Raw genomic sequence first — 21,001 nt, 5'->3', positions numbered from 1 at the left:
AGGTGGGTGACGTTGGCGCAGCGTGCGGTGCGGTGCGGTGCGCCCCTTCGCGGGGCTGAGCGGCGAGTGGGAGCGCGGGGCCCAACTACGGGAACCGGGAGAGCGAGCAACGGCAACCAGAGCAGTGGGCGGGGCTTCAGGTCCGGAGTGGGGGAGGGACTGTGTTGGCCTCGTGAGTGCAAGGGCACCTGGGGGCGGGGCTCGGGAGCAGTGGGTGGAGCTGTGGGGCAGAGCTCCGGGGTAGGGGGTGGGGCTAGGGATAAGGGGCGGGGCTTGCATCATGGGGCAGGGCTGGTAGTGGGTGGGGCTATGGAGCACGGGGCAGAGCTCCAGTAGCAGGGGGCGGGGCAAGAGGCGGGGCTTGGGGAGCAGGGGCGGGGCATGGTTAAGTGGTGGGCAGGGGAGGTTCTTGGCCTAGGTTTCTGACATAGGGCTTCATAAGGGTCATGGAGGTGGGGGAGTCTGTTGTGCTTGAGGTGCCTAGGGTGATCTGTAAAACCCAGCCCCTGGGAACCTGTGGCTGGTAAAGATCCCAAGGCATTGATAACATCGTGTGAACTCCTCCCCAGAGCCCAAAACAGGAAACTATCTTCTGCCTCCCTAATTTCCTATTGCTGTTTTTAGCTGGGTGTGGTATTCCTCACTTCCTGTCCTAAACCGCAGGGCAGCATTGCTGTGTGGTTACTAACCTGCCACCACATCCTACTCTGTCTTTCCGTCTTCAGTGTTGCCAGTTCTCACAATTGTTCGGTTTTGCAATAGGTGTTATTTTTACATAAGTCTCAGCTCCTGGATTCGTGTGAATACAGGAGAATCCCAACTGTCATTTAATTTTTTTTAAAAAGGATCATGGCCCTCCTGGTTGCAGAAAAATGCTTGAAAATTTGACCTATCTGTACCCTAGAGGTTCAAAAGCAAGGCGGCAAATAAAAGGAACCCCACATTTATTATTTATAAAAAAAAATCATATTTTTAAGACAATCTCATAATATTAAAATGCGTGAGGTTGGCAGTAGTGTATTATTATTATTCACTTGTTTTGTGGGAGCTCGGACAAATGGTCCCTGTTGTATTGTGTGCTGTAAAGACAAGACAACAAGTAACAGAGAAAACAGTCCTGCTCCCAGAGAACTTAGAATCCAGATGTCACAGAGGATGCAGAAGTTGGACAAAAGAAACATAAAAACAGCCATAGTGGGTCAGACCAATGGTCCACGTAGCCCAGTATCCTGTCTCTGACAGTGGCCAGTGCTAGAGTTTCAGGGAGAGTGTACAGAACAGGGCAATTATAGAGTGATCCACTCCCAGTTCCTGGCAGTCAGAGGTTTAGTGTTGCCCTGAGCGTGGGTTTGCATCCCTGACCAGCGTGGCTAATAGCCATTGATGGACCTACCCTCCGTGATTTATCTAATTGTTTTTTAAACCCAGTTATACATTTGACCTTCACAACATCCCCTGGCAATGAGTTCCACAAGTTGGCTGTGTGTTATGTGAAGAAGTACTTCCTTTTGTTTGTTTTAAACCTGCCTAATATAAGGGGTGTGGGTGCGTGGGAGGATGAGGTAACAAAAGCAGTTTAATGCTTGCCATTTGTCTAAGCAGTGCCAGATGGTCATGATTTGTACACTTTACAGCAGAGGTAGGGTTTATTTAAGGATTTTTAAAAGGCTAAGGAGGCAGCTTATAAGGGCTACATCACCTGAGTATCTGAGCATCTCAGAGGTGGCTGCATTTCAGTGGTGGGTGAAATGATTCCTGTGTATAGGGGTGAATAAGATACCACTGCCCGTCATGTTGAACAATATTGTTTCTTTGCTCCACCATCTGTCTATATCCACCTGTTGTCTCATCTTATATTTAGATTGCAAACTCTTTGGGGCAGGGTCTTGTTCTGTTTATACGGTGCCTAGCACAATAGGGTCCTGGCCTAAGTGCTACTGCCATACAAATAATGAATAGTCATTATTTTAAAAACAGGAAGGAGACCGAGGGATTCTAGAGTCTCAAATTTTGTGCCACCGAATTTTGTGTTTAAATCTGTATTCAATTGACATATAAATAGAGCATCTTGTCAAAAATGTGGTTTCATTCCTGCGTTTAGAGTTTCCTTCTTAACGCAGCCTCCACATCGCCTTGGCAGATGTCGATATTAATGCTATACGAGTATATTGGATCCAGTCATCCTGCCATTGAAAGCAGCAGCAAAACTGACTTGATTCATTAGGACCAGAAGCAGGCCTGTTGTCCTCTGATCATTATCATGGACTGACAGTTTGATACTAAACTTGAAACCATTTTTATACGATGATTGTGGAGGATTGTTCTTGTATCTCCTATTTTTCCTCTTTGCCAGGCGAATGAAAGAGTAGATGTATGCCATGGCATTAAGGTGTCTCCGTCAGCTACCTCCCCTGCTTCATAATTCTCTCTCAGGACTAGTAAGGCCACCCCTGCAAGTACCTTTGAGGCATACAGCTCTGATGCTGAATGGCTGCAGGCAGTGTGTGGTCCACCAGACAATGCTGACCAGACATCTAGCTACCAAGAAAGCCAAAGGTAAAGAAAGAAGCCTTTTTACTAGAATTTGCCACTTCCTAATTATGTATCCCCTTCCACCTCGTTTTCTCTGGGAAGTACCTTTATTTTGGTAACCAGAACATTTTATTTTCTTCAAAACTCTCTAATATTTTTAGTCCTTGCGCGGACTATTTGCACGAGTAAGGCCATTAATCCCTGCTCCTGAAAGGAATCCCACAAGAGTCCACACCTGTAGAGATCTTTGCAGGATCAGGTCATTAATTAGCAATCTTCATGTTCCCCATTGGAATTAGTGTTATAAAACACACAGAGCATGATGTGCAAATACATTTCGGATCACAGGCTCATCATTTACCATCTTAAAAATATATTTCAATTTATGCTAAACTCCAGTTACTAATCTGAAATAGTTGCAATAGCACCGTTTTGTTTTCTAATGTGATTACTCAGTAAAAGACCATGGTATTGTCAGTGGTATAGAAATTAATTGTGTGTTAAATTTTCAGCTAAAAGTAAAGGGGAGACCCAAGCCAGAGTGAATATCAATGCTGCCTTAGTTGAAGATATTATCAGTCTAGGGGAGGTAAATGGTGAAATGCAGGCAGTGGTGGAAGTCCTTAAGGAAGAATTTGGGAAAAATCTCAATATAAGAACCTCACCAGGTCAGTAACTTGCTTGTATAATTCTTTACTGTATATAAATAAATCCGCTGAGCCTTTCCAGCCCAGATCTGTGTCTTTAATTTTCTGCAAGTTGATTTTCTTTTTATTGAGTTACTCACTGGGCACCCAATTACTGCAACCTTGAGATTCCCAACTAAAGACTTTCTTCACCCTGAGCTTGACCAGGAAGAATCCATTTTTGTTAATAACTTCCTGAAAATGGCTTTTGTAAGTGGGTGATGTCAAAAATGTCTAACTGAACTGTTTGCAGATGTGATGAAGAAGCAAGTTGTCAGCTAATGGTGCAGTAAGGCAGGAAAAATCCAATTGCCATTAAATTAGCCTTTTGGAAATTGCCATCAGGCTGGTGTCTGGCATATACAGACTTCTTCTGCAATGCATATTTGTGGTTAGTGACCTTTACAAACCCTATTCACTTAGTGAATTTTGTGTTCATAAAGAAACGTGAATATATTTGACCAAGCTACAGTTACTCTAGCACACTGAATACACACATTTGTAATGCGTATCCAGTTTCAGGGAGAAAACTTAACATTAAACAATGGCCAAATACGGATCATTCACCACCCCTAACTCAGTCTCTAATGGAGTTAGAATGTGCAGCTCAATTGCTTAACTATTTATTTTAACCTCAGTTATTTTTTTTTAAATCATACTGATAAAGTGCCCCGTCTCCCTTGTGCTTTCTGGCCTGTTAACATTTTGCAGCAGAAACTACAAAGCAGATTAAGGGGATCTTAGAGTGAAATAAAATACTTTAAATTAGACAGTGAACTGCACCTCCTGTGGGGACTTAGTAAAGAATCTGGGGGCATAGAGGAACACCACCAGCTTAAAAATCATATAAAATCTCCTTTACTTGTGTTATAAGAACTTAGATAATTTATATTGCAAGAATTTTAAATACATAATTTCCACTTTACTATTTATGTTCGTTGTTTACCCTTTTCATTCTGGCAATGAAAAATGAACTAGTGAGTTTCACTTTCTGGTTTTCATGAACTAGCATAATCCTATGAAGTTTGGATTGCAAGGATGTATAAATACGAATAGGACTGCTTGTTCTGCAAGGGAAGAACAGACCTATTTTAAAAATATATTGTCTTTTTTTCTAATGTCTGTATGCATAATATGAAGAAGTAGGAGTATGAATGCATATTGTAATTGCAATGCTGTTCAGTTTTTTTAAACATAAAAGTGCTGTGTAATATTGACATGCTGTTGTTATTTTGGTTTATTTTTAAGGTGCTCTTGATCATATAACCGTGACAACAAAAGATGGAAAGTTTCCATTAAACCAGCTTGGACAAATCTCGCTGAAATCTCCTCAGCTCATTGTAGTAAATATGGCTAGTTTTCCAGAGGTATGTGGACATGATTGAAGGGATATGAAGATCCAAATGGAAGGAAAAGGGGACTGAGCAGCTCAGAGGCATAAGCTTTTTATCTCCTTTCAAAACCAAAAGGAGTATAATTACTGCAGGAATAATAAGATGAAACTGAGCAAAGGAAAATGTAGACTGAATGGGCAAATTCCACTCCAGTAGAATTAGCACAATTCTTATTGACTTCATTCTGCATCAGCGTCACTTCCTGATCTGACAGTAACAGAACTAAATGTTTCACTACTGAGTGCATGTGTTGACTTTCCTGTGCTGTCCTGTGTTTTGGGTACTTCACCTTTGAAGCAGCACTGGAATGTTGCCATTGCTACATGATGCTTAGATTGAATTTGGCACAGTATCGGGGAAAAAATCCTGAGAGAGCTCTTTTAGCCTTGTGGAATAGTCTCCTATCACTTGAGTCATTTAAAACTGGCCTGAATAAAGCTAGAGATAATATAATATGGAGGAAAATTCTGCTTTGCCATGGCCTAAAAGGTCTTTCCCTCTCCAGTATCTGTGTCACATACAGCACTCTTTGCACACATATAAACCTCCCATTGACTCGGGAATTATGCATACAGTAAGAATGCTAGATCTTATCCTGCTATTTATGCCAGCCCAGCTCCTGATGAAGACTAGTCTATATCATGAAACCATTACATGGTGGTAGAGGACTGGAACGCCTATGAAAGTTATTTGTCTTTCACTTGTGTCAATGTCAGCCTCTGAAAGTTTGTGGCAAAAGTAGCATATCCACTTCTGAATAGATTGTGCCACTCCCATAGTGGAGCAAAGTTGGGCATTTAATTTCCACCATTATCAGTGCCACAGAGAGGGCTTTTGCTCAGAAAAGTGACTGTAAAGTGTCTCATTGACCTCTATAGATCCTTATTAGTATTAGCGGGCACAGGGTCAGCCATTGCCCCAGCTCTAGAACTGGATGATTGCCAACATTTATCTATCTTTATTTTTCAAAGGCTTCTCCCAATTAATTAAGCCAGCAAAGTCTCCAAGGAGGTCGTTATAGGGCACTTGATGCCACAGGGCTTCTTAAAACGTATCCAGTGCATGATAACTTTCAAGAATTCTGGGTCCAATCCTGTGAGCTGTTCAGATCTAGGTCCCACTAGAGCTGAACCCCTACAGTGTACAGATGAGAAGGTTTGAATAAGTCATTGTGGGACTCAGCCCATCTGCAGTGAGGAAGTGAGAATGGCTTTGAACCAAATGCCTAGAAATGGAATATCGTTCTCTGTATCATCGCCCCAAATCTAGTTATTCCCCGAACCAGGTACCACTTAACTCTTGACTATACACTTCTCCAGCTGAGATTGTTATGTAATCTGTTTGATGGAAATAACCTGGGGCTACTGCTTGGATGTAGGAGGATGGGGTAATACCAAAATAACTTCATGCATGTATTGACCTGGATGTATTGTTTACAGCATCTGTCTGGTGCTTGCATTGTATCAAACAAAGAATAAACATTATGTCAAAAGAGCATGTGAGAGAAAAGCACAGTGGAAGTGGACCCCCTGGGCCAAACCCCGTTTGCCTTAGTCATGTGCAAGGTTTAGAAAAAACAGTTAGAAAAACAAAAAACTCACAAAACATCTAACAGGAATAGTTCATTTGCTGGAACAGGGTGGGGGTAATATTGTGTTTTTCCCCTTCCTCTGTCTCAGCCAATGTATATGTTAAACAATATTGCTTTAACTGAGCATTTCCTTCCCATAGCCCAGACACTGGTTTATAACATCACATGTTTATGGCTTTAAAATGCTGCGCTAATCTACTAGAGGTTTTCTCTGTTCTCAATGTCTTTAGCATTTCTTAACTTTGAAGTCCGCTTAAATGCTAGCGATTGTGTTTTACACCAAGTTGACACGATGTTCGTTTGCATGCAAATACAACACAGTTTCAAGGAGTGCCTTGATGGATAAATGATGCACATTGTAACTACAATCTATGGTAGTAGCCTGCAGCTAAAGTTAATGATAGGAAAAGAGGAACAGAAACAGCAGCACTATTTTAAGAAAACTTAATACTGTTAGAAAAAACATCAAGGCTAGTTTTCTTCTGTTATTGCCTATGTTAAAGAATGAAATAAATTGACAGAGCATGATGGAAGTTTGCTAACAAAATGTCTGATAAAATGACATTTTACATAAGAACGGCCGTACTGGGTCAGACCACAGGTCCATCCAGCCCAGTATCCTGTCTACCGACAGTGGCCAATGCCAGGTGCCCCAGAGGGAGTGAACCTAACAGGTAATGATCAAGTGATCTCTCTCCTGCCATCCATCTCCATCCTTTGACAAACAGAGGCTAGGGACACCATTCCTTACCCATCGTGGCTAATAGCCATTAATGGACTTAACCTCCATGAATTTATCCAATTCTCTTTTAAACGCTGTTATAGTCCTAGCCTTCACAACCTCCTCAGGTAAGGAGTTCCACAAGTTGACTGCGCTGTGTGAAGAAGAACTTCCTTTTGTTTGTTTTAAACCTGCTGCCCATTAATTTCATTTGATGACCCCTAGTTCTTGTATTATGGGAATAAGTAAATAACTTTTCCTTATCTACTTTCTCCACATCACTCATGATTTTATAGACCTCTATCATATCCCCCCTTAGTCTCCTCTTTTCCAAGCTGAAAAGTCCTAGCCTCTTTAATCTCTCCTCATATGGGATCCGTTCCAAATCCCTAATCAATTTAGTTGCCCTTCTCTGAACCTTTTCTAGTGCCAGTATATCTTTTTTGAGATGAGACGACCACATCTGTACGCAGTATTCAAAATGTGGGTGTACCATCAATTTATATAAGGGCAATAATATATTCTCCTTATTCTCTATCCCCTTTTTAATGATTCCTAACATCCTGTTTGCTTTTTTGACCGCCTGTGCACACTGCATGGACGTCTTCAGAGAACTATCCACGATGACTCCAAGATCTTTTTCCTGATTCGTTGTAGCTAAATTAGCCCCCATCATATTGTATGTATAGTTGGGGTTATTTTTTCCAATGTGCATTACTTTACATTTATCCACATTAAATTTCATTTGCCATTTTGTTGCCCAATCATTTAGTTTTGTGAGATCTTTTTGAAGTTCTTCACAGTCTGCTTTGGTCTTAACTATCTTGAGCAGTTTAGTATCATCTGCAAACTTTGCCACCTCACTTTTTACCCCTTTCTCCAGATCATTTATGAATAAGTTGAATAGGATTGGTCCTAGGACCATCCCTTGGGGAACACCACTAGTTACCCCTCTCCATTCTGAGAATTTACCATTAATTAATTCCTACCCTTTGTTCCCTGTCTTTTAACCAGTTCTCAATCCATGAGAGGACCTTCCCTCTTATCCCATGACAACTTAATTTATGTAAGAGCCTTTGGTGAGGGACCTTGTCAAAGGCTTTCTGGAAATCTAAGTACACTATGTCCACTGGATCCCCCTTGTCCACATATTTGTTGACCTCTAATAGATTAGTAAGACACAATTTCCCTTTACAGAAACCATGTTGACTTTTGCCCAACAATTTTATGTTCTTCTATGTGTCTGACAATTTTATTCTTTACTATTGTTTCAACTAATTTTAGCTATAACATGACCATAGTGTTTGACTATATGATCAGAAATCGCTGAACAATGGAACCCAACAAAAGTCCAGTTTGGGATTGATCGGGTTGCTTTCAAATGGGACAGTTAATGCTTGCTGTTTCTGAATATGAGACACACTCTTTGCATCCTTCCTGTATAACATCAGATCTCCAAATGCTGTACTAAAAAAGAACGGATTATATGCTTCCCAAGATGCTACACCACATCTCATGGGATAGAGAGGATTGTAACCAAACCTTGCATTTGAAAGGGATAATTTTTGTTAAGAGGCAGGTTTGTCTTTCATGGATCATACAGAGATAAAATGAAGCAAAAGATGTATGCATTTGAGAATAACTTGTGTAGAAGGGGATCTGTGCTCTGATGAGGCCAGGCCGCTCCCTTTAACATTATAGTGGGTCCCTCAAGGAGTTCTCTTACTGGTGAATTTTAATAAGGGAAATAGCTATTACATATAGTGTCTAAAGCCCTGATTTAGGAGAGCATTTAAGCACATGCTTAGCTTCAAGCACCTGAGTGTTTGGGTCCATTCTCAGTGTTTTTCTCTGGTGCTCTTTTGACTTGATTTTATTTTGCATTCGAGACAATACTAGTACACCTCTACCCTGATATAACGCGACCCGATCGAACACGAATTCGGATATAACGTGGTAAAGCAGTGCTCCGGGGGGGGCAGGGCTGCGCACTCTGGTGGATCAAAGCAAGTTCGATATAACGCAGTTTCACCTATAACGCAGTAAGATTTTTTTGCCTCCCGAGGACAGTGTTATATCAGGGTAGAGGTGTATCAAACAGATGCTATAAAACAACACAAACAGGTCAGTGAGTCCATAATACTTAAATGCTTAAGTACTCTGCTGAATCAGGGTCTAAATGGATTGTTAAGCCCTGTGTGCCAAATTCAGCTCTGGTGTTGAACTGTTGAAGACAACTGGATTCATTCCCATCAGCCCAGTTTCTTTAGGTAACATATTAACCCTGTTTGTCTTTACTCTAATAATATGTGACATGGAAGCTGTTGGGTAGGTTTGGATCACTTTGCTGTTTACCAAGCGTACCTGTTGTATTGGGCCAAGTGACTTTCCAGCACTGTCCTGTGTACAGGTACTTGCCTTCAAAGCAGTACTGGAACGTTGGCATTGCCACATGATGCTCGAACGCAGCAACTATCAGGGAAAGAGTTATAATAAGTAAATAATAAATGATGAGACACTTAAATAAATACAACTGAGCCTGGTTGTAAAAGCACTGGTTGCATTCCTCAGCCACAAACTAATGTCTGGATTTAACCCAACTTGATTGTAGTGCTGCATGAGTTAAATTAGTAACTTTTCTAAATTGGCAGTATGCAATTTCTAGTGTAAAACATTCAACTGGAATTTTTAAAGGCAGGGAATCTTTCATCTCCCCTTTCCCCAGTCCAGGCTCTCCTTTGGGGATTCATTGTGGTTTTGATCTGCATTGCCTCAAACCATTCAAATAGTTTCAAAGAAGCAAAACTGTTTTCTTTTGTTGTTGCTTTCTCCCCCTCCCCGCCCCCTAATACCCTGGTACCAAGAATGGACGTAGTTTGCAATTCCATTTGATCAAAGCACTCTGCACCAATGTAACTTCCTGATCGTACTGGTAACAGAACTAAATGTTTCCATGTTCTGGTGAGATGGATTGCCAGCTATCGACAGAGTTCTGGCATCTGGTAATAATTATTTACTAATTCCTTTTACCTTTTGATCTGGTTTACAGAATACAGCTGCAGCTATCAAGGCTATAAGGGAGAGTGGAATGAACCTGAACCCGGAAGTAGATGGGATAATAATTCGGGTGCCAGTTCCTAAGTAAGTAATTATAATGACTGTCTGTCTAAATTCATGGTTATGTGAGATGATGTAATGGGCTGCAGTGGATTTCATTTGTGATCCTGGTGCATATACTCCGGAGGATACGAATGCATGGTTACTGTAAGGTCTTGACACAGTCGCTTTCCGTATTGCTACATCTGGGGTTTAAAAAAACCCAAGCCTTTAAGAAATATCTGATGGAACCTCTTCCAGGTGTCAAGCCAGAGGTTTCTGCGAATTCTCCAGCAATGCAGTATCCATTCTTTTGATACATGGGGCTCCGCCTTGCTGTTTTCCAGTTCCCCCTGCGCAGAAGGGAGCTGGGCAGTGGGTGGCCGCTGCATTTAGGAAGGCATGAGAGGCAGTGGCCAGGCACCTTAAAGTCTTACTTTTCTAAGAGAGCTGAATTGAGTATCCCGTTCACGGCCTGATTCACCACTGCCTTACTGTAAATAACTGGAGTTACGCCAGAATATAACCACACTGATGCAATGATGAATCAGTAACATGGAGCTGACCATCATCCAGCTGCCGAAGGAGTGGCAGGAGGGAGTGATGGCCAAGGAGGCAGGGAGGGAACTTGTAATTGTCTGCTTCTTTCACTATTTCCATTAAACTGCTATGAAGTATTGTGGTGCAGCTGTTAAACAGCCGTCAAGTTCTACCCCAGAGGCAGCTGCATTACAGTGGTGGCTGAAACAGTTCCTGTATTTATAGCCATACGAATCCAGAGCAAGTCCATTAACTTCTGGATACAAACCAATGTACTGGAGTGTGAACATAAGAATAGCCATACTGGGTCAGATCAAAGGTCCATCTAGCCCAGTATCCTGTCTGCCAACAGTGACCAGTGCCAGGTGACCCAGAGGGAATGAACAGAACAGGTAATCATCAAGTGATCCATCCCGTCGCCCATCCCCAGCTTCTGACAAAACATCTGTCATTGTTATGGGCAGATATCCATTGTGTACCTGAGATGAATTAGGGTCTTATCCATCTCCCATTGAAGTCCACAGTCACAGAAGAGCTGATGCTGGGAGGGGCGGACATCAGTGTATGTTACGGCCTCAGCCTGTCAGGATGCTCTGAAGATTAGTGATGTATCTCCATTCTATTGGGGATTTAATTATGCAGATTACATCACAAAAAAACCCAACAGGCCAATCAGAGCATGGCTTTATTTTTATTCATTCTGACTTCCATAAAATGCTTCTCCACAGATCTAGATACGTGGTTAGGTCACTAACCTAGTACTTGGGAGACCTGGGTTCAAATTTCTGCTCCGCCACAAACTTCGTGGGACCTTGGGCAAGTCCCTTAGCCTCTCTGTGTCCTCATCTGTACAATGGGGATAACAGCCCTGCCTCACAAGAGTGCAGTAAGGATTATAAATTAAAGATTGTGAGGCACCACTGTCCTATGGAATGGGGGCCAGATAGGTACGTAAGATAGATCTAAACGTTGCAAAAATACAGACAATTGGCATTCCAAGCCCAGTGAATTAGGGCCCACATCTCTGAGAATGGTCTGGAACAACTTGCATAAGGGCCTCTGATGGAATCTTACCGTATATTATGTATATTTCCAAGTAGGTGACTTTGGATAAGAATAGACAAACTAAAGTTTGCTCGTGTTACAGATCTGCTTAAAGAAATTACATTGCGTTTCAAGTATTTCAATCAGAGAAGTCTCTAATTGCTGCTTTGAGGGAAGCCGAATGGAATTTTCATTCCATTTGCTGGTTCTCTTTTTTCATATGCTCTCTCCCCTTCCCCCTTTCCTTAGGGGTGGCAGGGCAGAAGAGGAGGGCACTATTATCTTCATAATTGCCTAGGATCTTGGGTTGCCACACAGTAATTTGATTGTTAATGGGCACTCAGGTCACCCTTGACTATGAATTACAGGGGAGGAGAAATCCAGAAATCAGTAAATCCTTTAAAAAAAAAAAAAAGTGTTGTCAAACAAGTGTGTATGTTCTGTCGCTTTCTTTTGTGGTGCTGCAGATGAGGACTGCAGTCGTGTTGCCTGCCTACGCATACAGTCAGCACTAGGAAATCTGTCCTGCTTATTTCATCGTCCCCTCTGGGGTATCACTGCTGTCATTCTTAGTTTCATTTTTCCTGGGTGTTTGGCAGGTCAGGGAGTCCCAGCTTAACAGAACACAGTCTCTCTCTCTCAGTCTCAGTCCTAACTGAGGACAGATGACCAGCAAGTCGCCACATTAGTTCAGATTCAGTGCTGTTTCCCACCTGTTCTCTTAGCAGGTTCAACTAGCTTTTAAAAAGACAGTGTTAACTTGATTAGTTTCAAAACAATTACTTTTTTAAAGAATCCAGTTTTTGATAAAGGTACCTTTTTAAATAGTATGCCCTGGATTTTTTAAAATTCTTTAAGTTTTTATACAAAAGTTTGTTTCCTGATATTTACAAAGGAAAAACTCACTGACTAGTCAAGAGAAACAGCAGCGAAATTGACTATGCAAAAGTGATGTCAAATGTGCATAGTAAAAAACCCAAGATATTTTCCTTTTATCTTTCTTCAGAAAGAGCTATTTTAGTGTTGTTTGTACCTATAGTAAATACACCATTTTTCACACAGAAATGTGATTGATCATGTTTGACAGTGTCCCTTTAAAGTGATGTTATTGGGCTATGAATCATTTTTAATAAAAATCCAACTACTCTGAAATGTTAGGTGGTGTTGATAACACACCGCAGTAATTTCAGTCCTGATCCAGCAACCAGATACATGTGGGTCAAACTTTGCATCCACATCAATCCAGTTGCAAGATCACGGCCTGCAATTATTGTAACAGAGAAAAGTAAATTAGATTGTGGAACTGTTCCATGTATTCTATTTGTTTTGTTTTTGCATTTCTCTCAGCTTAGACAATAAATAGAGACTAGTCAACTTTATTTTTGTCTACTTTCACTTTCATGTCAATTTCCCTTTTAGGGCCTCTGGCACAAGCCTGCTTCAGTGTTTGTGTTGCAGACTCTGCATGGGCAATGTTTATTTGTATTAAAAAAAGTTTCTGTTCAAGTTTAAAAAAAAAACATGAGAAAATTTCTATCAGTTTGATTTCTCAGCCAAATCTGCCCTGACATTGTGCCCTTTGTGGTATTGCCTCATGGCTAGGGCCATCTCTTTTTAGATCTATTGTGAGAGACTAGATGTTGTTTACAAATTAGTAATATTTTTACACACACTTGACTGAAAGTCCAGTGAGTCATTTGAAAGTTCAGTGACTCTGCGTTAATTCTTTTCTTTAAGAAGTAGCCACAGTCCCCAGTATGGGGCAGATGGGCTCATGAAATGTCATTTGAAAAAACAAAGTGTTTTGGAACCTTGTACTCCAATTCTTTCATCATAACAAGAGTATGTCATTCTCACCTAGTCCTGGGTAATTCATCTTGCACATTAACTTTCAGCATGTATCTCAAATCATACAAGCAGAGTATCCAGTTGCGCCTGTGTACCTCTGTCTGATCCCTCTCGCTCACAGGAAATTCCTAGCATTTATGATACAAAACCATTCTTATCAATGTAAATGTCTTTCAACGGAGATCAGAAGTGGCCCGCATTGTTTTTCCCTCTGTGTTTGTGCATGTGCCTCACGCTCATAAGGGAGCATCGAAATGCGGCCGCGTTTGGATAACTGGCTACTGATGGAAAGAGACACAGAGGAGACATCACTAGCAATCTGAGCCCTGTGCACTTAAAAAAAATACTGGGTTTAAATAGCCAGGGTTCGGTCCTGGTTATCTGCTCGCAGCTCCATGTTGGGGGTGATGTGAAGCGGCACCACTCCAGCAGGAGCCTCCTGGAGTTCTAAGGGTGGGGAGTGTCCACACCCCAGCACAGAGCCGGTTCTGTGGGCTGCTGTGAAAGGGAGATGGAGAAGGCGCAGGCACCTTGACTCTTTTCCCCACTTCTGATTAGACACCTCAGGCTTCCCCTGCAGCCCTTCACTTTAAAGAGGAGACAGGGACAACAGTTCCTATGTCCAAAACAAAATGTGCCCAGATCAGCGGTGAGGTTAGCAGAGCTGGTGCCAGAATCGCCACGTTCAAGGGGATGGATGGCCTTTAAAACCAGCAGCCTTCCATTGATGGATTCCTTAGCAGGAGCAGCAGCTGCCTGAAAGCAATAGATATTTTTGTAGCATTACTGGTGGTAGGAGCTCAGAATCTACATATCATCTCAGTGGAATGTAAAACCCACAAAGAAAGCTCTATGTCACTATGCATTGATAAACAGAAATGGGCATTAATAAAGACAGACAAGGAGATGTGTGACCTTGTGCCAAGAAGCATAGGAAATCTGGCAGCACTGCATAAACAAACATTTCCTTAAAGGTTCTGCAGCCCTGAGCAGCCGAGTGATACCCTCAGCACGATCCACAAAACATTCACACATGTAGGGAGGTGAGCAGCAAATAGCAAACTGGATCTACCACACATGGGGAGCTCTAGCCACAGACCAACACACCCTCTGCCTAGCAAGGAAGTAAGTGAAAAGAGTCATGTAGAGATTTCCAATGCCCAGAGATGCTCCCCTGAAAATGCTGTCTGGGAATCTGACCTCATTTACCCCTATTTCTGAACAATATCACTTGATAAATTCATGGAGGAGAGGTCCATCAAAGGCTATTAGCCAAGATGGTCAGGGATGCAACCCCAGACTCCGGGTGTCCCTAAACCTCCAACGGTAAGAAGATGGGACTGGACAACAGAGGATGGATCACTTGTCTTAAGTCCTGGCATTGGCCACTGTTGGAAGACACAGTCCTGGGCTAGATGGACCATTGATCAGCCCCGTATGGCTGTTCTTATGAACAGACTGTGCTGTTTTGGTATGTGGCTGTTTTCACAGGCCACAAGACTTCTGGTTCATAATGTTCAGAAGAGAAGCCCTGAAAGGATTGGTGTTCTGATTCATAGTTTCTCACTCCTAGGTCAATGGCTCAAATGCAGGCTCAGGTCTAAGATGACAGATGTTTGCCCTGTGTGAAATAAACTGGTCACCATCCAGGCATCTCCATCACCAGACTTATGGCCACAGTCCCCCTTCCCATGGACACAGCTCAGCAGAGGAGACAAAGGGCTATGGAGACAAAACACCTGCCTCCAGACCACAGCTGCAGCACGTTCACAGAGCAGTGCGGTCATGACGCTAGCACTGCCACGGTCTGCACTGGATCTGGCCTGGACTATGGTCTCTGGGTCTGTCAAATCCTGCACTTTCTACAGACACTAAATTCATTCCTAATAATAATTTAATAATCAGCTCTGGAAAGTCCTTATTCCCTCCTGCCAACCTGGGGTAGAAATAAATGAATGAGCCTGTGATTGGTCAGGGCCTCTCAAACATCTGCCTTGAGCAACTCGGCTGCTGAGCGAAGAAATCAAAGGGAATGTGACTTATCAGACAGGGAGCAGGCTAGGAAAGGGTTCAGAAACTGCCGGGTAATGAAAGACTCTTTGTAATTAATACCCGCAAAGAGGCAGAGCTAACATTGCTGTGGGAACCCTAACTCCCCATTTCCTGATTTCCGTGCAGGAAGAGCCTTGTCTTTAATGTTGCAGTGACCTAGCCTGTTGCAGTCAATTTCTAAGTACTCCTGTGAAATGTTTATTGTGCAATATCTCCCCCTAGCAGACAGGCATTCTCTTGCTAATGATATGTAGTGCTTGCAACAGGCTTTTAATCTTCAAGGCACTTGGAAAACATTAGCTAAATAATTAATCCTCACAATAGGTGCTGTCAGAGCCCCGTTTTCCACACCGGGAGAGTGAGGCATCGAGAGATTAAATGACTTGACCAGGGCCTCTGAGGGTGGCAGTGTCTCTGCAGCTCCAATGTCCCATTCTTATGCTCAGGAACCTAGATGCTTCTCCTTTCTGATCTAGAAAGTGAAGCTACCGGGGAATCATGGGAGTTTTCCCTGTGTTTGACTGCAGCGCCTGACCCACTGTGAGGAGCGGAGTTTGAAATCTCAGTCTGCTAGAGTTGGATACAAATAAATTGAAATCGTTCTTTTAGAAAATGTTGCAGTATTGGTCTCTTCTCAACCAGCATGTTAAATACAGTGGAAATACCAGTCTGGTTCCCGCCTGCTAGTGATGACTGGAAAACGGGTGAATAAAGAGATTCACCCGGTAAGCTGTCTAGCTCCCAGATCTATTTTTCAGACTATTGCAGTTGCAAGGAGAGGAGAGGGGGTTTCCTCCTGCCCCTTCACAGCTTTACAGCAGGATTACACTTTTCAGCTCCGCGTCTCAAGTTTTGAGGTTGATATTCCCTCTTCACTCTTGCAGATGCCTTGGCAGCACAAAAAAGAAAAGCCTAAACATTTCAGCATGGTTTTCAGGCACTGCGCAGAAAACCATAAACGTAATAAGATCTGACCCAAATCCCTAAGCTACTGCCATGCCTGTTGCCTTCCACTCCAGCCCTGAGACTTACATGACTTAGTTTGAAAGGTGTCGGTCCCAGACCCAGGAGGAACTGTTTGAAAGAGGCCAGCGTGGACAGGATCAGTGGATTGTATTCCTCAGCTTGCCGGTTTATCCTGCACACGCATAACATCACAAGGAACAGATCAGGTCCATGCTACCCCTAACGCCCTTTACTTCTCCCTGATTAGGGTAACAAGAGAACACCGTGAAAACCTGGCCAAACTCGCCAAACAGCTTACGAACAAGGCTAAGGACTCCTTGCGAAAGGTCCGGAGTAACGCTGTGAACCACGTGAAGAAGGCCAAGAGCACAGTGTCTGAAGACACCATTAAGCTGGTAGAAAAGCAGGTATTTTTTCTCCCCAGGAGTGCAGGGGGTGTGTTTCCTGACCTCCCTCATGGCCCTATCCCATGCGAAAGATCCAGCTGAGCCAGACTTTGGTAACAAAACCGCAGATTTCAGGAACCCCTTGTTAGGAGCTGGGTTGGAGGGGAGCCTGGGGCTGGGGTGGGCATGGCCCTTTTCTTAACAAGTCATAACTGCTGCTCCCTCTGCCTTCTGCGGAGCGATTTTGGATTTGTTCAAACCTGAAACTCAGAGTCAACTTTGGGGCACGAACCCGTGCAAATTGAAGGGGGAGGGGGTAGTAAAGGTCCCCACAAACCTTCAGTAGCCTGACAAGCCTGTTGCAGCAGGATGGCCAGAGTCCAACCCTGCTGCTTGAATCTTCAGGGGCAGTTTTATCGTCGTCATTGATGCAATGGCAGAAGTGCACATGGACTTTGCAGAGCGCATAGGGCCAGATCCTCAGCTGGTGGGAGTCGACATTGCTCCATTGACTACAGTGAAATGAACACTAATCAAATGTTAGTAACCTTGAACTCTGCTATGGCTTTGTGGCTAGATTCACCAAGATACTCAAGCATATGCCTAACTTTAAGCATATGGGCAGTCTCACTGAAGTCAGTTACTCATGCTTAAGATTAGGCACATGCCTAAGTACCCTGCTGAATTAAGGCCTCGTTTGTTAGCAGTAAGCACTAGGAATATAACAGAGAGCACTCCTTTGCATGCTCGCTGCTGGTAGACGTTAACTTTAGTTACGTCTACACTGTGAGCGAGGGGTGTGATTTCTCTGCTTGGGCCAGGGCGAGAACAAACAGCAGTGCCGTCCGTGGGACACAGGCCGTGGTGCTGGAGGCACGGCTAAGCCATGGGGAATTGTACGTGACAGAGCTCCACTGTGCTACTGCATTTGCTCTATCTCTACTGGCACTGGTTCCATGAGAGCTAGTGAGAGCACGTGAATCCCGTCCCTCGCTCCTGGGGTAGACAAAGCCATGGTAGCATTAGCTCTCGCGGTGGAGGGGATGCTTTGGGGTTAAACAGGAATTATCTTTTGAATGTGTCCGTGTGCCTGAAAGCTGGTGCTGTGGATACCTTTGATAAACACTTCCTGGCATAAAAGTTTGTGCAAGCAAAAAGAGGTGGCATGTTGTAAACAAACCCCAGTTCTTCCAGAGCAGTCAGGTGGCTTCTTGTATTTGTGGGATAGTGTCCAAGGCCGGCTCCAGGCACCAGCCTAGCAAGCAGGTGCTTAGGGCGGCCGCTCCGGAGAGGGGCGGCACGTCAGCTATTCGGCGGCAATTCGGCGGACGGTCCCTCACTCCCGCTCGGAGCGAAGGACCGCCCGCCGAATAGCCGCCGGCTTTTGGCTGCTTGGGGCGGCCAAAACCCTGGAGCCGGCCCTGGTAGTGTCTCAGCTCAGATTTTGCTTGTGCCAGGGATTTTCAACATAAGGCAAGTTCACCTCCCACGTACCTGGGATCCTAAAAAACTGGGGACCAAATTGATACTAGACCCTTCTGAATAGGCCCTGTAAGATTGGAGCATGCAGACCCTAAATTTGCACATAACTAGCGATGGTATATGCCCAACAATCATCTCTACCTGTATTGCACATGCAAATTCCCATCGCACACTTACACATGGCTTTGCACCCAAATAGGTGCATGCACAACTCTGGCCAGCACAATTTAGGAGGTTCCTTTGAAATGTTGGCCTGTCTCCAGTCTTATTACCATGATCCTGGAGCACCAGGCTGGGCTTTGGGAATAGTGCTGTGTTCCCTGTGACAGAGCAGAGTAAATCTGTCCGGTACTTGATCTGCAACTAAAAACAAAAGCTTCCACTAGCAGACTCTGGCTGCTGCTGCACAATTCATTACAACAGCAGGAAGACTACGGCGAGTAAGGAGACGAGTCCTTTACATTCTGGCTCTGACATCTGGTGGCCTCCAGTTTCACCGGCAGTCTGTTCCACCACGTTAGGTCGATTAAATAAGGACTTGGCAGAGCAACTGGTCAGTCTCAGCCAAGAGCTTTTCACTAGGAGCCATTCAGAGACCGGAATGGATTGTACGGAGAGTAGGTTAAATGCTGCGTGGGTGTGGGAGATTCAGCCACTGACGGGATCTGGTTAAGGGGGAACTGGATGCTGATGGAGGAGTCACACAGGTCACTGGACATACCGTCATTTTACAGCTGGGGAAATGGAGGCACAGAGAAGTGACTTGCCCAAGGCTGCAGCAGGAAATAGTGTCAGAGCTAGGATTAGAAATCAGGAGAGCCTATTTCCAAGACACACGTGCTCGGACCATTCCTCGTGCAACTGTTACTGTGTTGGTGGGAACGTGCATCTGTCAGGGGTTTTGACAGCTTGTGAAATGTATTTCCGATCTTCCACGCACAGTCAGTTGGCTTCCCATCTCAGTTACTCCAAGAACATTCCACTGACTTCAGATTTACACTGAGAACAGAATTTTGCCTGCGGGGTTACTTTGAGCTTCCTTTGCGTTAGGAATTGCCTGTGTCCCATCTTTACAGGGATCTAACTTGTTATGTTGCTACAGATCCAGCAAATGGCAGACGACACTGCAGCAGAGATGGACAAGCTCCTGGCAGGGAAAACCAAGGAGCTCCTCGGCTGAGTGCAGCTTGGACAGACACACAGTCAGCAGTGACTGGACTGAGACACCCGCAGACCAAATGTTCCATGCTTGGCCGTAGCAGCTTAGTGTGACTGGCAGGGCGGACTGGGTCCTACCTCACGAGTAGAGTTATGCTGTGATTACTCAGGGAATTGGCCCATGATCAGTGTTGGGGGTGGGGGGAAAATCTAGTCTGTATTTCATTGATTCAAGCAATGACAACTGAATTTGGATAAAATAAGGTTAAGAGGAACTGAGGAATGGCTCTTAGTTGTCAACCTTCACCATGGCAGCAGCCTCTCTCTGCCAATGGCATTAAAGCACTGAGCGGTGGGGTGCTCAGATTAGTGAATGTTTGTCCCCTTTGCAGATCTCTTTCTTACACTTCCTGCCATGAAATTCCCACTTAGGGCCTGTCTACACGAGGGTCAGTTTCTCTGGTGTAACTATATCAGTGTTGCTAACCAGGTATAGACGGGGCCTTCAAGTCAATAGCAGCAAACAGGGCCACCCGGCCATTCTGCAGGTGTCTCCCCCAGGCGGCTTGGCTGAAACTCATGCATTGGACAAGGGCACTGCATCGATTTGTCCCAATGGAACAGGAGTGCTCAAAAAACAGGGCTTTCACTAGCTAGAGTCCAGCCACGCTGAGCAGAAGGGTGGTCTCGCAGGATCCTCCTTTCAGAGAAGGCCCCGTGTACCTCTCAATTCTGAAGGCTCTGCCTAGAGCCTTCCCAGGGTTTCCAGCTACCCCTAACCATAATGCTGGGGGAAGAAAAGGAAGCGATCAAGGGAAACTCACATGTTCATTGCCCTGCTGTGAACCAGGTCATTTGTTTTCAGCTAAAATAAAATCAAACAGAGATGTTAAAAAACAGACCAGGCAGTTCTCTGTCACTCCATCCCCTTCCCTTTGCAGGAGAGTTTACGTACCGCTTGCCTGCAGCCTGGCCCCTGTTCACGCAAAGGCTCCCAGCACGGTGTGTCAGACGGGTTGCAGCACACCTGGCAGAGCAGCCCAAATCTCCTAGTGGCCGAATGAGGCTGCGGCTACGTCTAGCAAAACCACAACGCTCAATGGCTTGCGTGAGGCACGTTGATGGGCTCAGGCCAGTCCGCAGTGGACCAGTGTGCACATCAGGTGCAGGTTGCGGGGGGAACAGCGTGGTGAGCCTCATGTTTGTTGGCACCCTTAGCAGAGAGGCCAAGGAGACTGGATGACTCTGTACCCGTTCAGGCATAGAGAGAGCCACGCTGGGAGGGGTGGGGCAGGGAGGATGGTATTTCTGTTGCCCAGGCTGTAGCGGTTTCGTGGATACAGAGAAGATTTGAAACTTCCGAGCTGTCAATCCAGCAGCTTTGGCCAGCACTAAACTCACCTAACGAGAACTCAAAAGCACAGCGCTAGACGCCTCCTGAAAGCCACATTCCGCCCCCCTCCCCCCCCCAACTGCAGGGTCTCAGTTTCCAATGGGAATCATGT

The 21,001-nt window shown here is 44.4% G+C and overlaps 1 protein-coding gene across 2 annotated transcripts; it reads left to right on the top strand.

Moving 5' to 3' along the window:
• The first annotated feature begins 32 nt into the window (after nucleotides 1–32).
• Nucleotides 33–20,397, top strand: MRRF (mitochondrial ribosome recycling factor). 2 transcript variants are annotated; one of them, XM_054007149.1, is made up of 7 exons: nucleotides 33–172; nucleotides 2,354–2,556; nucleotides 3,045–3,200; nucleotides 4,467–4,585; nucleotides 9,974–10,065; nucleotides 16,718–16,877; nucleotides 19,441–20,397. In XM_054007149.1, the coding sequence occupies exons 2-7, from the start codon at nucleotides 2,370–2,372 to the stop codon at nucleotides 19,516–19,518; spliced, it is 792 nt and encodes a 263-aa protein (XP_053863124.1). In that variant the 5' UTR covers nucleotides 33–172; nucleotides 2,354–2,369; the 3' UTR covers nucleotides 19,519–20,397. The 2 variants fall into 2 exon arrangements, with proteins under 2 accessions (XP_053863124.1, XP_053863123.1); XM_054007148.1 differs by having other exon boundaries at nucleotides 37–140.
• The last annotated feature ends 604 nt before the right edge of the window (nucleotides 20,398–21,001 follow it).

This window comes from Malaclemys terrapin, chromosome 17, assembly GCF_027887155.1.
Source record: "Malaclemys terrapin pileata isolate rMalTer1 chromosome 17, rMalTer1.hap1, whole genome shotgun sequence".
Classification (NCBI taxonomy): Eukaryota; Metazoa; Chordata; order Testudines; family Emydidae; genus Malaclemys; species Malaclemys terrapin.
This window is presented reverse-complemented; position numbering and strand designations above follow the sequence as displayed.